This window comes from Pholis gunnellus (genome assembly GCF_910591455.1).
Source record: "Pholis gunnellus genome assembly, chromosome: 16".
Classification (NCBI taxonomy): domain Eukaryota; kingdom Metazoa; phylum Chordata; class Actinopteri; order Perciformes; family Pholidae; genus Pholis; species Pholis gunnellus.
The window spans coordinates 15870443-15888525 of NC_136543.1; the positions used below are offsets into that span (position 1 = coordinate 15870443).

The following is an 18083-nucleotide window of genomic DNA, read 5'->3' on the forward strand; positions in this document are numbered from 1 at the left end:
CAGGAAGTGGATACCATTACGAACGATTGGCTTTGTTATATGTATCTTTGGTGATATCAATGTTTTGCTCACAATTTGCTTTTGACCAAAAAGAAAAGCTGTATGTGTTTGGTCAGAAATGTGTCCTCGTGCTCTTGTAAACCCAGAAGTGATCTCACCGTATCCTGGAGTAACCTGAGCTACACCTGTAAGTCACTGCATCATTTTGAGAAGTTAAACCACTGGAGGTCAACAAAAATAACATTTGAAGTTGGCGTTTATTTATTATTTAACATCCTCGGAAAAAAATGTAAGTCTATAATTCAATACAACATCTGCCGATTAGGTTCATATGAAAGAAAGCTGTAGTTAAGATTGTTTTCTCATCTGTAATAACATAATTCATCATCGTCTAATCTATCAGTGACATTGTTAAAGTAAATACTTTTCAGATTTGTTTTGTGTATAAGGAGGGACTACTGATTTTGGCTTTCCTCTCTTGGCAGTAAGGACATTGTAAAACCTTTTCATCTTCTTCTATCGGGTACATTCTTAAATTACTTCAGTGGGAACATTATTGATTTTGGACTTGCTTGTTTCTTGGCAGCTGGGTTGATTATTTTCACAGCTTGTAAGCAGACACAGCAATTTATATGTGGTGCACAGTCCTTTCATCTGGTATCAGCTGCTTTAAAATGTTCACTACACTTGGTTTCATAAACCTGGAGAGCAAATGATTTACAAAATATTCAGTGTGAGGCATTACTTTTTTTTTTTCTTCCACAATACATATGATCGGGTATTTGTTCCAAAGGTGAGGTTATTTATTTGTACTTAGTGCTTAGTCATAGAGCTTAAAGCCACCAGATCAATTCAGGACTCGTAGGTATGGCACCCATCACGTTCCCGTTTTACGCACATGACCATATAATGCGCAGCCTTGACGTCAACACACGAGTGTATAAGAGAGCGCCCGGGCTTTGAGGTGGGGATCTCGGAGAGTATAAGAAGTGTGAACACAGCCAGAGCACACAGACACAACTCACCGCTGCTGAGGTGCCACCTTGTCCTCGTCTTTTTTGGATAGAAAACAGAAGAACAGCCTCAATTCTTTCACGCAGAGCCTCTCTGCTGCTACACTTTTTGGGAAACTTCCACTCTTTCTCTCCACTTCTTGCCTTTAGTCGGACAAGATTTCCCCTTCCAGATAACAGTCCGAGCAAGTTTTCAGCACCTCGGGTCGAGTGCACAGCGCAGCAGCGGCAGCAGCATGGAGCCGTACACGGTCTCAGGAGCTCAGCTCTCCCTGTCCGACCTCTACTCCGTCATCCCATACAATGTCACCTTCCCGGACGGGGAGATGGGCGACAGGCTGCAGAACTACACCGAGCAGCAGGGTCCGGTGAGGAGCACCGGGGGTATGATCATAGCTATATGCATCACGGCTCTCTACTCCGTCATTTGCGTGGTGGGACTTCTGGGCAACGTCCTCGTAATGTACGGGGTGGTCAGGTAAAGACTTGTTTTTCCATTACAGTCATTTTACTGGTGAGTGTCTCAACTGTTTTAAAGCACTTGATAAGAGCATCAAAGCCCAAATTGGATGTGAAATTCACCCACAAGCACTCATTATAGTGTCTCATGAGACGTTTTAATGCCCCCGAATTTGCGACATTTGACATCGACTATTGAGTGAGTTCTAGTTGTATCACAAATTTGAATGCATTTTAATACAAATTCTAAATCTTAAATTTGTTTTAAGCTTGCTTTTGGCTTCTATACTGCCTGTCCCCCCCCCCCCCCCCCCCCCCCCCTCCTTTCATGAAAATACTAAATCCACTCTCACAACGATGATTTCCATTTAATGGAAAGGTTTGACGCCATGAAAAAAAACAAGATTTTCTGCAACCCTTGACTAAAAAATGCATGCATTCCTCATTGCATTTGTCCCAAACAAGTGGTCCCCTGCATAAAGCATGAGGTTGGTCTTTCATTATTTCTACATGGAGAAACAACATGTGAAAGTTAAGAGGGATGGTTGCCATCCAGTCTCTCATCTCAGTTGCCTTCTCTTAATTCAGTCAGACTCAGCTGTGCCTCAGCTATAGAGAGGGTTCTTCAAACAGAGTCTCCATTAGTTTACACAGATCTGTGGACCATCAGCGGCACACTATTGATAGAGGGGAAATCGTGCAGTTAGAGGAAAGGTTTTTATGTGGTGTCTGAATGAAAATGTGTGTTCTGTGTTTGCCTCTTGACATACAAACAAGAGTGCTAAACCCATTATTTATTTAACCTTTTTAAATGAAGGAAAGTGAAGGTATTTTAAGGCTTAACGACTTTGTAGAGAGTAACCAGATTTTGTTCATTAGTGAATGTTTGCAGTAGGCTATAATCGTCAGTCGGAGGTCACAGTTTCCCCCTCAGCTCTAAAAGCATTATAATAAAGCCTACACCCACTTTGTAACTAGACACGCAACCTGTCATTTCCTGAGAAGCCACCCAGCGCTATAACCTGTATGCTTGTCAGGAATAAACAGCTTTTACAGCAGCTCTGCTTGTCCTCACTCATTATGCTAATTATACTAATCTCAAACATTCGCTTTACGTGTTTCCCCAATATCACCTAAAGCATTAATTGCTGCAGCTGGGCCGGTGAATTAACAAGCAGGTGGAATTAATTTAAGATGCCTCAGCAGAGAAGAAGAATACAGCCGAGTGGAGGCGAAGCAGTCAAGGCCAGTGGTTGTTATCTGCCCACAAGCGTGACATGGCGGGCTGAAATGTATTTAGATATGAACATGGTCTAAATGGTTGTTGGTATTAATTTAATGTATACAATGAAAGAGAGAAGCAGAGGGAGTGTTTAAAACAGATAGAGTAGAATATAGAAAAAGTCACAAGCTCGGCATTTTCTGCAATTCGCAATCTTTGGATATTGAACCAAGAAAAACTCATACATATTTACAACTCTGCCCATTATTTCCACCCAGGGGTTGGAGTGAAAATAATGGAAAAACACAAGGCACAAGACAGGAAAATAAAAAGAGTGAGCAAGGGAGATAAGAAGGAGACAAAAAAGGAGATGGATGAGACCTCAGAAAAGGCAGCAATTCATCTGGCATTTGTGTTTGTGTGAGCGAGGGGATTCATCACTGATGCAAAACGCCACAGAGGCAAAAAGAAACTGAGCGCATTAACCATCCCAGCAGAATATTCTCTCCTGTGGAAGATCTGTAAACTCTAAAGGGAGTACACTTTTACTATTTTCTAACATTCCAAAGACAAAAGATTGAATCTAGTTTCAAATAGTGAAAATCTTAAAAAATACAATTAGAAATGCAACTATGTTTGCAATCAATCATCTCTAAAATATGAGAAATAGTGGAAAAGGTCCCTCAAAATCCAAAGATATTAAACAGAGTAAAGTAGCAAATCTTCCCATTTGAGGAGCTGGAACCAGCAAATGTTTGGTATTTAGTGGGTTGCCAACATTTTAGTTTTATTAATCTTCTATAATTTCACCAAATCTTTTCAGCTGTAATCATAACAAAAGCCCAATTGAAAGCCTCCTTCTGTGTTTTGTTTTGCCTGCTACTTCAAGGCAGCTTATAAATAAAGCAAAATCCATGAATTTGAGATATATCCGTCCCCTTAGATTCATGGCTAGAGGCACTCAAATGCAGACAAACTCCATTTAGAGTAGAGACTGCATGAATGCTCACGTCTGTGTGAATTAGGCTGCAGTGGCGTTGAAAGCCTTTCGTCTGATTGCTGATGGAGAGGCCGGCACCTCTGGAGATAGTAGGAAAAGCAACGCATGGCTTCTGTTATCTTCCAGCTATCCTCCGCTCTATCTCGACCCTTATCCTGCTGCCACACCTGTAAGATAAGACCTGGCTGAGCGGTCAAGCAATTTATCATCAAGTGGCCTCCATTTGAAACCGGTTCGGTGTGCAAACAGTGGCAGGCTGGATTAGTTTGTGTGTAAGTGGAACTGAGCTGCTTGAGGATTATTGTTCCATTTCTACCAACAAAGCAGATAATGGACGGCATTCTCACACCCTAGGTTTTCTGGTATGGTCATATTTTGGTAAAGATAAAAGAATCACAGTATGAGTCAACATGGTCAAAAACAGTCGTTTCTTTTTCCTTAGAAGTGTAGATTTGGCTGAAAATATCATGACTGCATGACTCTGCTGTCTCAACCCAGGAAATAAACAGACTGATACTCACTCACACACACACACACACTAACACACACTGTGTCTCATTGCTTGTCTTCCACGTCACCCAGTAGCATATCAGTGTGTGTGTGTGTGTGTGTGTGTGTGTGGTGTGAGCATTGTGGTGTGAAGCGTCTTTGAGTTCTTTGCCAGGTCTCTCGTTCTGTTCGTCTATTGACTGATGGTCAACTCAATAGTTTTCTCAACCATGCACGATGCAGTCATGGAACTTTACGGGTGGGAACAGTTGAGATCAAAATGAAGGACAAGAAGACAGGTGTGGTCCGAGGAAGGGCACCAGAGAGGGGCCATTGTCATTAATTTATTGATTTTGTCAGAAGCCATTCATTCTGTTTGCTAGGCGTAAGGGCTCAGGGTTTGCTATTACAACAATCATTACCATCCCATAAGAAACGTTTTTCACTTCTCCGCTAAATAGGACAGACTTTAGATACAACTTGGCAACAGGAGATATTTTTAGTCCACTCAGCTCTTTGAGCTCTTTGGTTACATCGATGCAATCATTGTGTTTTGTGTTTACTGGTGATATCAAAGCATTTTTCAAACAGAATTGGTGAAGCATAGAATGCTTTTAAAACTTTGGCAGGTTAGATAGAATTTACATAGTGCATAGTTGGCGGCATTTGATTAATGGCAAGCTGAATAATAAACCAGTGATAGATGGCACTCTATCTTGGCAGAGATCATTCACATACATACAGACCCCAGAGGTCAGGATAGTCAATAATTGCTACTGAACTCCTACAACCCTAATGGTTTCAGTGTACTGCTTTTGAGACCTTTTTTTATTCTTGTGGCAGCAGAACACATGTGTGAGGAGGAACGCATTGGTCAGCCATGACAGCCGCATATAACACAGAGTCAATGCTGTAAGGAAAGAAAAACAAAAGGAGGAAGTGGGCAATTAAACCATCACAGAGTGTGACAAACGTGCTTCACTGTAACATGAAAAAGGGCGTTACAATGAGATTTCTTAGAACTTAATTGCTTCTCCAAGCCTAGAAAAAGGAAGATACAAGCGTTCCCCTCTATCTGAATTATACACTGAGCAATTACCCGTAACATAACCTCAGGACAAGCTATTCCATTGCAATGGCACAACGTGGAAATGGGAAAGTTGTGCCACTTGTCACTGCTTGGTGTGAAATTAAAGTCTTGTCATGTGTTAGTCACCTGCTGTGAGGAGGCACATTATAAAGCATAAAAGAGCATCCCCCTGTAGCCATTTCTTTCTATTTTAAATGCCACAACGGCTCTTTGGTATCCTCATAATCCAACCAAGATCCTGAGTGCCAGCACGGATGCAACACACTATCTCGGGGCGAAATAACTACACACTCCTTTTTTAAATTACTTTTACCTCTGATATACAGCACCTGTGTATACAGACACTACAGTAAAAAGTTGCAGACTTGCATTATTTCTACCCAACTTTCCACCTTTTTAATTTCTTATCTCCACATGGTCTTAACATTGGGTGGTGTAACATCTAGGCCCAGTCATCCCAGTGTTCGTTTACTGAAGCACTGAAGGACAGGATACAGTATGTGTGTGTCAGTTTGGATTAGGGAGTAGGGAAAGAGATTTCTTTGGAATCACAGTTCAATTATCAAAGTGACTGCCGTTAAACACACACTCACACATAATCCTCACCACATGTCAAAAGCCCGGCTTTAGGTGCTTAATCAAAGGCTTCAAACAGATTGAGATGCAAAAGCAAACAGAGAGCAGTTAACTGTTTGTTCACTGTATGTCACTATGACAGAGTTTTAATTATGTTGTTAGACTGATGCTATTTTACATAAATGCATTACATTAATATAGTGCTTGTTTCACAGACGGCCCTTACGTAACTACCAAATGCTCACTGCACAAGTAGATGCACACATTGGATTATACTGATCAAACAAGGGAATGTTCAAAGCCAGCCTTCTGCTGCTGACTTCTCTGTTTCCTTCTGTCTGGATTGAAAAATGAACTGAAAATAAAGCTGGATTAAATTCTTAGAGTCAAGGTCACATGGCGGTGTGCTGCAAATTGACATTAAACAGGTAGACAAGGATAGACTATTTGACTTGTCATAAGCAGAAAGAGCACAGGCGTAACTAATAACAATAATTATGATTTAAGGCCCAATTGGACGGAATTAACAACAATACACGAGGTGAAGAATGAAACGTTCACTGTGCTCCTCTGTGATTAAACTCATCATTCAAGATGGCAACCTAACCATCAGGAAATTATAGGAATGGTATGTAATGGACATGCAAGGCAAGGATAAAGCTTAAAGAGAAAGCCAAAAGCCTCCCCAGAAGGGAACAGGAGAGTTCAAGGGGGAGGTGTAGGTAAGTCATAACTCAAGTCAGATCTTTATTGAGAGTTGTTCCGATACCAGTATCAGAAATACCTCGGAGGCAGCATACAACGCAAGGATCGGATATTGGCCAATACGCGAGTCATTGCACCAATCCCATATCTTGTTCTCATGTAATTTATCAGCTTTTTAACGCAACATAGGAACAACAACAACACGTGTCGCTCACTTCCCCAATCGGTACCACGCATGTGATGGCTCAATCATTAGCTAAACTCCAGCAAAAAACAATCGCTGCTTCTGAAATGATGATGAAAGTAGCTGATTTAGCTTTGAATGCACTGGTGTCGGATCGGCGCTAGATAACTCATAGATCTACTTTGAATTACAAGGACGGGATTAAAATCACTGACCAGTGCAGGTAATTATAAAATCACCCCACCTCCCATAGAGAAATAAATCCAGTCTGATTGGGGCTTTGGTTTCATTTTAGTGTCCTAGTAAGCCATGTCAAAATAGCAGCTTCCTGAGAATGACACAACTGAATGGAATGCATCATTTAGTTGCCTGCACTTTTCCTTCTATCACATCAAAAGGGCTTGTATGACATGCTTAAATACAATTTATAAATGTTATTTCTATCATGTACTGCTCAAATTTTGTACATTTGAACCGGATTCTCCTTCGACTGAACAGATGAGACACAATCAGCAGTTGTGAGACTCAGCAGAGGGTACATAATGTAACAACCAATGTAATTATAATTTCTGATTCAGCTGAAGCCTGTGTTCACATCAAATAGATTTATTTTATCAGACAAAATTCCTGCCCACAGAGTTCAGTCACTAATATATCATCAATGGACCAACTCCCAAAAGTGTCATCTGATGTCATCTATTAAACTTTGATGACCCTTCCAGTTTAAAGACTAACTTTATCTACAAACTCGACAGCTCGCCTCAAGGAGGAGTCATTTGTACAAGCACGACATAAGCTGAACGTCTGTTTTCCAGAAAGACAACAACATGTTACAGGTTTACAACGTCACACCAGGAAGTGGCAGAGACTGCTTGTTACATGTGTAGGCTACTCTTGAAGCATACTTGCTATATTCTCTTTTTCTGTGTCAAACTCCTGCCTCTTTACTTCACTTTGTATTTGTTGGATCAGTTATTTGTAATTTAAAACTTGGTACAAATTACACAGAAAAACCCCTATCAAAACAAGTGACATTTATTGTGTTCATTTAAATCAGTTCCACCAATGAGATGCAATAAAGTCGGTCCCTCATAAGATGGCTAAACCCAATAAAAAGTGTGCTGAGTTTGGCTACACCTTGCTTCAAATATGCAGACCCTTGCCATCACTTCCACCACCAATACCCCTATTATTGTCTGTAGAGGCTGCGTGAAAAATAACAAGAGAAATCCAAAAACATATCCATTCAGTGTATTTCAATGGAACAGCACAAAGATTTTTCTCTTTTTATTCTCTATATTTTCCATTAAAATGTATTGTGTAATCGACCTATACTTATTCATTCAGACAATTCTAAAATAAAAAAAGAACTGAACAAAATGTTCAATGGCATATAGTATCAGAAAAATATATTCAGAAAGCATTGTAAACAGTATTTCTTAAACAGATTTCTTCATTTTCGGGTCTCTAATGCTTGTCTGTTGTGCCTTTGGGCCGTCTGCTTTGCATGTTAATTGGATTGTATTTGGAAGCAATAATTTAAAAAAACCTACAATCTCTTCGAAAACTAAATCAGCTATGCTTTGTATTCAGTATCTTGTAAGGTTTTTCATGAGAGAAGCCTTTGTGAAAATAAGCCTTTATACTCCTGAGGAAAATGTCTGACCTCAATAAGCCGATACTGTACCAAATAAAATGAGTTCAGTGCCGATGACCATTATTTTTTTCTTTTAATACATATTTTCATCTCACACACTCAAAGAAAAATGCACAGTCCCATGCTAAAAGCAGGCTCCAACACATACAATATACATGAACCTCAATTAAACAGCAGCAGTATTTTCTTTTCATATGTCCCTGGTGCTTTTCTTGCAAGTAGGCTGCGTGATCAGAGGCCCATTGTAACGATTATCTAAAATCTCTCATTTAGAAAAAGATATGTTGTTGATCAAAGCTTTACACTGCACATCCATAGCATGAGGGAATTCACTTTTACTCTAAGGCTGCTTATTGCAAACCCATTTTCTCTGCATTGTGATCACAATCAGATACACCAAGATGAAGACGGCCACAAACATCTACATCTTCAACTTGGCTCTTGCCGACGCCCTCGCCACCAGCACGCTGCCCTTCCAGAGTGCCAAATACCTCATGAACACCTGGCCGTTTGGGGAAGTCCTGTGCAAGCTCATTATTGCCATTGACTACTACAACATGTTCACGAGCATCTTCACCCTGACCATGATGAGCGTGGACCGCTACATCGCTGTGTGCCACCCAGTCAGAGCGCTGGAGTTTCGGACGCCGGTCAAGGCGAAAATGATCAACGTGCTCATCTGGGTCCTGTCCTCTGCGATCGGGGTGCCCATTATGGTCATGGCTGTGACCAAAGTGAAGGATAATGGTGAGATAGTGTTCTCTTCCACTGTGTTGTCTTTCATTTTTAAGTCTTTATACAAGTATTAACCGTCTTCCAGAATTGGGTAAGCCATGAAGAGTTGAATCTTTGCAAAAGTGCTCAAGAAAAGACGTGCTCTGATCTGTGTAATTAGCATTTATTATGCCAAGCTGCTGTTCCTCAGAACTTCATCAGAGCTTTCATGCCACACAAAGGAAAAAGCCTCTGAAACATTTAGACCTCTGGATCCAAACATCTCCCCATCTAAACCAAAACAGAGGATAATATTTGATTTCCATGAGTAGCCCTGAATAGTCCCTGAATTTTACTACCTTTACTACTCACCCAGGGCCACACAATCTATTTTGTGTGTCTGCATTAAGTTTTAAGGCATGTTGAAAGATGAGCCTAGATGTCTTTGGGATACCGTCACATCTCCTTTCCAAGTAGACCTTGAAGAATAAAAATATGTTTGTAATGAATCTTTAAAGGAGAAAACCAATGTGCATAACAGATGAAAGACTCAGGAAAAACAGACCGGTATTCCTAGAAATCAAGGACAATTGCCATAAACTTGTTATCTTTCTAAAGTCTGTAAGGATATGACCCTACTTTTCACTTTATTACCTTAGTAAACATTTAAACATGAGTTTATGCTCTCAATCGCTAGTTTCAAGTCGTCTTTAATACAGCATGATGTTCATTTAATAAATGATGGTCCCGTTTAGAGTAAAATAGACAGTAAAGCAGGGTACGCTTTAGGGCGAGGATACCTTGTGATAGACAGGTTACTACCTCGCCATTGTCTGGTCTGGGAGTTGTCCGTGCTTTCATCTTACAACTTTAACCCTTTCACGGTGCGTTTTCAGTTCATGAAAGATAAATGTAATATTTTGACCATCTAAAAATGTCTTATTCAGCGTTTAGTAGCTCCACCCTTTCGGGTTACTTCTGGTTGCAAAAAAACAAGATGGCAACAGACGAAATGCCAAACACTTGGGCTCAAAACAGTAGTCCACAAGTCAATGGGTGACATCACGTGACTCCGTCCACTTCTTATATACAGTCTCAGGTGCCAATGAAGAAACTAGTGTGCGAAGCATTAAGTAACATGTATTTCACACATGTGGACTAAAATAGTAGAGGCACATTCCTAATATCCCGGTGCTGCCCACTGTGGCTCAAGACTCAGTGGTCAACTATCGGCACTACGTTGAGAAGTTGAAATAGACACGAGACATGAAGGATGACAACCTGGACATAGACCCATAGCACCTACTTTGTTGTGCACCCATACGATGGCAACAGGAGCAAATAACTGTCCACTAAGAGTAAATGCTCAATGCTTACCATGCTCGCAAACTTCAGGCTTGTGACAGACAATAGAGAGTCCGTATATGAAGACAAACTCCTAATATAAGTATAACGGGGCATAAAGGTGAGGAAGCCAGGGTGGTGGAAGAGCCAGTAGCACATGCGGGTGAAAGACCGGGAATGTTTCTCTGTAGCTTTACCCAGCATCTGTCTCAACCTGCTTGTTACCATTACCGTACGTTAACAAAATCTTTTGAATTCTTTCCTGCCCTATTTCCAGGTAAAACCATGTGCATGCTGAAGTTCCCTGACCCTGACTGGTACTGGGACACTGTGACAAAGATCTGTGTCTTCATCTTTGCTTTCATGGTTCCTGTGATGGTCATCACCATATGTTACGGCCTGATGATCCTGCGCCTGAAGAGCGTTCGTCTGCTCTCGGGCTCCAAGGAGAAAGACCGCAACATGCGCCGCATCACCCGCATGGTCCTGGTAATAGTGGCAGCCTTCATCATCTGCTGGACCCCCATTCACATCTTCATCATCGTGAAGACCATGGTGGAGATCGACATAAGGAACCCCTTCGTGATAGCCAGCTGGCACCTGTGCATCGCCCTGGGCTACACCAACAGCAGCCTTAACCCTGTCCTCTACGCATTTTTAGATGAAAATTTTAAGCGGTGCTTCAGGGATTTTTGCCTTCCCTGTCAAACCCACGTGGAGCAGCACAGTCTGACAAGAGGCCGTAACAACACAAGGGAGCCAGTGTCCGTCTGCGCTCCAACAGAAGCGGAAAAGAAGCCGGCATGACTAGGCATGGAACGGGTCCCACACAGCTCTCGCTCGAGGAGGATCCAGCAAGATCTGCAATCAGAAGTCACCCAGATCTCCACAACAGAGTTTTAAAGATCATGAAAAGAAAAAGCTAGTCTCTAAAGAACAGAGTCATGCCAATTATTCTCTCCAATTTGGCTGAACATTCAAAAGGAATAGCTAAAGAGAACGGAAAATAAGTTTCACTCTGATCTTACTTTTCTGTTAAAGTTCTGATAACAAAAATGGAATCAAATGTGACGCCTTACAAAGGCTGTGACACTAGATTGGGGTGATAGCCCAAAGAATATATTCAAATGTGAGCAAGATTACGAAGCAGAGCATCCCCAGCTCACAATTAGTCTGTCCGATGGACCAGAAGACAAGTGTACAGACCTTTTTGACGATACAAAAATGACAAAGAATCATCTGCAGATTTCTATCTTGTCAAGCAAAGAAGGTATTGTTCAAACATCATTAACCAGAGAGCATTGTGAGAAGACAGACTGACTCACAATGTAATTTCAATCGCTTCATTTCTTCTAAGGAACACTTGCCTTTGCATTCAAAGAAACAAAAGAGATTGTGGTGATAGAGGAGCATTTTGACTTTTTCATTTGTATCTATACCATCAACACAAAAAAGTAGCCTTACAGAGCACGACTGATACCCACCGACAGCTGGATGAATTATAGCAAAGTTTGTTGAACAACAAGATCAACCACTCTCTATATTGAGAAATAGGGGAATCTTCAACAAAAAAAATGGACACTTGTTACTTGTTTATTTCTTTTCCTTTAGACTCCGCCACCGTCAACTGTGTTTAAAGAAAAAAATCTGGGCTCATCGTTCCATGGTTCTGAAAAGGTTTGTCACACAGGACATGGAATCCCAATCAAGCCCAGTTCGTAAGGTTTTGTGCTCAGATGGAAAAATCCAGAATGGCATTGAACCACTGAAGCTTGGATTTCTATGGACGTCTTTTCTGCACGCCTACTTGACTTTCGTGAGTGGTGTCAAGCCTGCAGACAGCTTCTGAGCAAAATGAGCAGAAAGGCAAACATGCTACTGAAGAATAATGTTGGCACTTCACTTACTTCGTTGGTTTATTGTTTGAAAGAAATGTGTTGTCAATTAACACACCAAAACTCGGTCTGAGAGCATCTTCATCACGGAGATGCCCGTCCTCGAAGTCAACAAACAAACTGCTTCAAGGCGATTACTGATCTGCATTTAAATGATCTTAAAGCCTGTCATCTGGAATATCTGTGGCTCATTTAGGACATATTGACTGGTCATTTATTCCGGGTAATTTATTTACTCCAAGAGATGATGACATCAGTCAAATTGGAGACATTCATCGATGGATGCCGTTCAATTAATGATCATTTCAACTCTGCATAACCAGATGATGTATGTCAGAGGTGATTATGCAGAGCTTAACTAAATTTGCTCTCATGTGGAAATATGTTGAAGGCAAAATATGTGTTGACATGCAAACATGGTAAAATGTGTCATAGTTTTGAATTGAGTTTAAATGCTATTTTAATGTGGTAAATGTGGAATAGATAAAACCCATCCAAACTGAATGTAAATCAAAGAAGATGAGAGTAAAGCCCCCTTTAGCTATGTGTGATGGGCTCTATTTAGAATTGACTTGACAAATGAAAAGAAACATGTCAATAAATGTGAATTTGTAGATAATATAAAGCTTTTGCATTTGAACACATTTGGCTTCAGCCACAGTTAAAATGACTTTGAGGACTACCTGTGATTCTGAATGCTTTCTGTACACTTTTTTTAGATCATACTATTTCCACACAATGCTTTTGACTCATGAGGCTTCAATAAAACAATACAAATAAAAGAACAAAAGGAGAAAACAACAATCTGATGCTTGGAAATGGCTGCTCTGTTTACAGATTCAGCAATGTAGAGTTACTCACAGAGACAAGGAGAGAGACTATACATATTGACTATTGCGATACATTCCTTCATATTTTCTTACAATGCCAGTGGGGATTTCAAGTGTACTGTATATACGTGCTTAGCTTTGACAAAGTGCTGCATCTGTCAGGCAGGATATCTCTCAGCCAACAATATTTTTGCAAACTCAAATTAAGGGCACAATGACAAAAATGTATAGAATCATTTTCCCCCCAAAAAAGAATGAAAAGGGTGGTTAACTTATTATATTTTGACAAATAAACAAAATTGAGTTACTTCCAATAAATGGGTATATTAAAAATATCTGTATTGTGCATTCAGGGTATGATCAAAGTTAAAGTGTGCATAATTTTCACTTGATTATCACATTAGGATGGCTCATTAAAAAATGTTTCCTTGTGTCATTTTTCCTCTCACTGCAGAATTCTTCTTCTTTTTCATTCTTTTAGAAGTGAATTGATTCAGTTGTTGGATACAGTTTGTTAAATTCAATATCATTGTAACTTTCTCTGCATGGCCGTGTCCACAAGGCACAAATCAGTAATATTTTACCACCTCATAGCACAAAGTGACAATAACAAAGAAACAGAGGTATTCAAATGTTACTGATCAATGCTGGTCAATCAATGGCAATGGAGAGCTTTACAATCAAGCAGTTTGGTCCACACCCTGTATGTCAATACTCTGCCTCCCAAATCATCCCCTAATGTGCGTCCTAGATGCTCTTCACTGCTGTAATGAGCTTCATTTTTTTTTTTTTGCACCCATACAGCAAAATCGCCTCAGTCACAGAAACCTTCAGAGCTTTTTTATTCGTAGGATATTACTGGTCCTTTAATTGGCAAAGCAATATAAAGCTAATATTACATGTACACATAGTCAACCTGAACCCCACCATGAACAGCCTAACATGCCAGGTGGAGTAAACAGAACAGTACTGAGAAAATAAAGAGAAGCTACGGGGGCTGAAGTGACTGAATGAGCTCGAATGTTAGTGACTCGCGAGTCAGCTACAGCAGTTCACCCACTGTCCCCGTTTGCATGATCACTGCATCATCAAGACTATAGAACCAAATATTTTGCAGGTTTGCAGATACATTTCACTGCACCACCTTCTGGTGATTTCTGTCTGTAGTACACTACAGTTCTTACTCCTTTGCAATGAAAGGAACTATAGCTTCAAAAGTCGCCAGATGACTCATGCGTTCATTTACAATCATGTAAAAATGGAAGTGAGAGAAATCTTTAGACAAATAATCACAAACTCACTACAGGGAGATCTCATTTAAAGTAAAAAAATAAAGAAATAAATACATAGAATACATTTAGTATTCCTCACTTTTTCCCTGATAGTTGCTTATTTTGTTGCTTTTAAGAAATAAAAGTCACTAAGAGGGTCTGAATAGTCGTTAAACATCCGTGCGTATGGCAGGTTTGTTGTGTGTTGTATTAATAAACTGTAGGTTATTTGGTTAAATGTGTGAAACAGTTTATACATCTGGAACTAGGAGGTGAGGCAGCAGAGCTGAGTCTGCTGTCACTGAACAGAGTTCCTATTGATTGTCCATCGATGTTCATATGACTGATTGCTTCTTCAATCTTCGTCCTCCGTTCAGCCTTTGTACCTTTGTAATTTGCCTTGCATTACTGTCATTATCAATTTTGCCATTTTTATATTTGATATAAACAGCTTTACACTGTAAACGGAATACTGAAAAGCCTTTGTGAATGTAAATAATGTGTGTAAGATGCCATTATGTTGTTTAACCCCTGACTGCAGTACAGTGTGTAAGGCAATTGTGCTGATCATACTTTTTAAGCTTCTTCTGTTGAATCTGTTGTATTAAAAAAAAAGGTCTAATGCAGCATCTGTGCTTCAAGCCTAACTTTAATTGTTGGCAAAAATAAACAAAGAAAGCTCAAGAAAACTGCTTGAGCTCCTTTTCTGAAAAATCATCTATTCCCTGGAAACAAGAAGGATAGCGTAATATTTGCTTGAAAATTATTGGACTCCTATTGGAATATTCCATTCTTGCATGACCGTGATTCAATTTAAATCGCAGAGAGTGCTTCAAAATAGTCCTTCGTGACATTGGGCTGCAAAGTGCATTTCCACTGGCGCTCGGATAAACACACAAGAGATGGCCCGAGGCTGCTCAGAGTCCCAGAGTGTGCTGTTCACCACTATCAGAAAATTAAAACATCCAACTCTGCATCTCCTCTGCATCCTGCAGTCACCATGGAGACCAGCATCACCAGTGCACAGTGCTCCGGTGAAAGAGCTTGACGGGTTTCCATTTAATTAAGGAGGTTTCCTTCACCAGCAGCCACTGATCAATTACTGTTTTGCTCGATTCCACAACAACAGAGAAGCCTCCCTGCAGATTAAACACGGACTGGCCTCTTTAAGAGCGATGGGGGAGGCTCATATCCCTGATGTGTTATTCAACAGTAGTTCATATGTATTCTAATAAGCAGATACTGCTGCTGTCATAACTCCCAAGATGCAATCTGGTCTTCTAGAAATTATGCTAATTTGTAAGTAAGTCAGTAAGTAACACGAGAGTACCTACTTACACATTTTCAACAGCAAATATGATATCAAAACAACTATATATTTGTGTGTATATTACACAGTATACACATTCATTAGAGAAAGAAATGCCACTTGGATTACAATTTTTCCTTTTTAATAAATGCATCTGCCAAGTCAGAAAATGTTTTTTCCGGTTATAAAAACCTGATTGAAAATGTTAGGAAGTCACTAATTACTCACTAAATATCCTACTAAGTCACATTAGTAGGATATGTTGTCTGGAAACGGCAAATGTCTCGAAGATATAGAGATATTCTGTACCGGTTGAATTAAAACTTTGACTTGCTGGTGGTGCAAGATAACAGCCCCTTTAATCCTCAGACCTCAACAAGGTCTGGATTAAAGGGGTAATGGTTTCTAGAAATGAGGGGTGTTTTTGTCGCTTACCATATAGCCCCATTGTATTGGAGAAAGCAGACATCACTATAGTAGATATCTCCAAAACTAAGCAACTCACACCAAAACAATCTAGATTGATAAATAGCACAACCGGTAAAAGTAAAAATATTTATTTTTTGGGGGGGAGTGAACTGTTTCTTTAACTTTATTAACATGTAATTAAAACCTCTATCAGTCCCTAATCTTAACTAAAGCACTGTTGTTGCTTAAACCTAATCATGTACTGGACAGTGTCAAAGTCCGGTGCTTTGTACGCCTGCAATCCTAACCGCCTCTTTATGATACAAAAACATAGCATTTATTCCACTTGGGAAAATGTTCCCACTGAATGTAGTTCAAGCAGGAGTTTTCCATATTTGGCTAAACAGGAAGTGTTATTTCCATAAGAGTGTGTTTGTGGCGATATAGCATTTGTCTTTAAATGTGTACCATCTTGATTTGTTCACTTTCTTTCACTCTCGGGTTAATTGTATAACTCTCCTGTCAGACTCTACTAAAGACCAAAATACACAAATCCGTCTTTCAGTCTGTTTAATTGAATGTTGACAAAAATCCCCAATTTTCAAATTAATGATTGGGCTTGAGTGCTTTTTCTCTCGTAAAAGTAGCTCGAGCTGAGCTGAACAACTGACAGCACAAATAGACCAGCAGGCAAATGGAAAATGGATGGAGAGAGGGTGCTTGAGTCTAAATGTCTTTCAGAGACATTCATTAGCTTCAGCTATGCACCTGTGATCTTTAATACCATAGACCGGAGCTCGTAAACAAGCGGTCAATAACATGCAGTATGGACGACATTGTGCTCTTTTCACTGTGTAGAGATTATAAATGGCGACAGAAAGACTAAAGAGAGCAGTAATGGGAAAAAAAAGAGAATAGTGTTAGAGGATCAGAAAATGGCAAAATGTAATGAATAATGTATTTCCAATGTATGTGTGGATAACAGAAACACAGTTCTCTTCTCCCAGCTACATATATTACAACCTTCTACATATAAATATTAATATTATATGTTTTTGTCTCTCGTCGTTGACTACCGTACATATTTTTTTCAGAAATTAGGTCCCACGATGGTCTACCGGATGTGGCGGGACTTTATTTCTACACATCGATGGCCTTTCCCCTGTCCTGTGCACGAGCACAAACGCCCTCTGTTGCTGATTGGCTGGAATAGCGTTGTGTGGCTCGGGTTCCAGAGTCTTTGGATAGACATCAGAAATGCTCCTTTAGCTTCTAGAGCACACTTGTTCAAAGTGCGGCCCCGCAGGTTAATGGCAGCCCTCCAAAACATTCCGTGCAGTCCCAGAACTTGACATGATCTACATACATTATATATGAATCATCCGCAGTCCGTTTACTTTCACGGCTGTCCCCTAACAAGCAACTGTCAGGTTAAGAATGAATGACTATTCGCCATTTTAATGTGGAAGTGAGGTGAGTGCAGTTTTCCTGTGTGGCCCTAAATCATGTGCTGGCTCTCTAAATTGGCACTCTGTCATCAAAAACACAGGAAATATAATTTATTAAACAGATCTCCATGCTATAGCTGAAAACAACCCACTTTTGGAATCAAAACTAATTTGGATTATGCAAAGATGCCCCAAGTCCTGTATGTATGTAAATCTGCAGTTTACTGGATTCCTGCAGGTTCAGGAAAATGCTGTCAAGTGCTGCTACATACCATATCTGAACTTTAAAATGACTCAACATTATTATCCTAATGTCTTTGTGGTGGGCTCAATTGAAGTTGTCATGACTATAGAAAGCCCTGCCAGTCCTTGCCGGCCATAGGCCTGTGCCAGCAGAATGTGACTGCCGCACAAGATAGCTTTAGTCCATGGAGCCAACATCTGTGAGGGATTCCAATCGACAAGCAGA

At 40.2% G+C, this 18083-nt stretch overlaps 1 protein-coding gene across 1 annotated transcript; it reads left to right on the top strand.

Moving 5' to 3' along the window:
- Positions 1–1249: 1249 nt before the first annotated feature.
- On the top strand, positions 1250–11260 carry oprd1a (opioid receptor, delta 1a; the record flags this gene model as incomplete). The annotated part of the gene is made up of 3 exons (XM_079176206.1): positions 1250–1491; positions 8787–9142; positions 10731–11260. 3 exons carry the CDS (start codon positions 1250–1252, stop codon positions 11258–11260), a joined length of 1128 nt encoding a protein of 375 aa, XP_079032332.1.
- Between the last annotated feature and the right edge of the window lie 6823 nt (positions 11261–18083).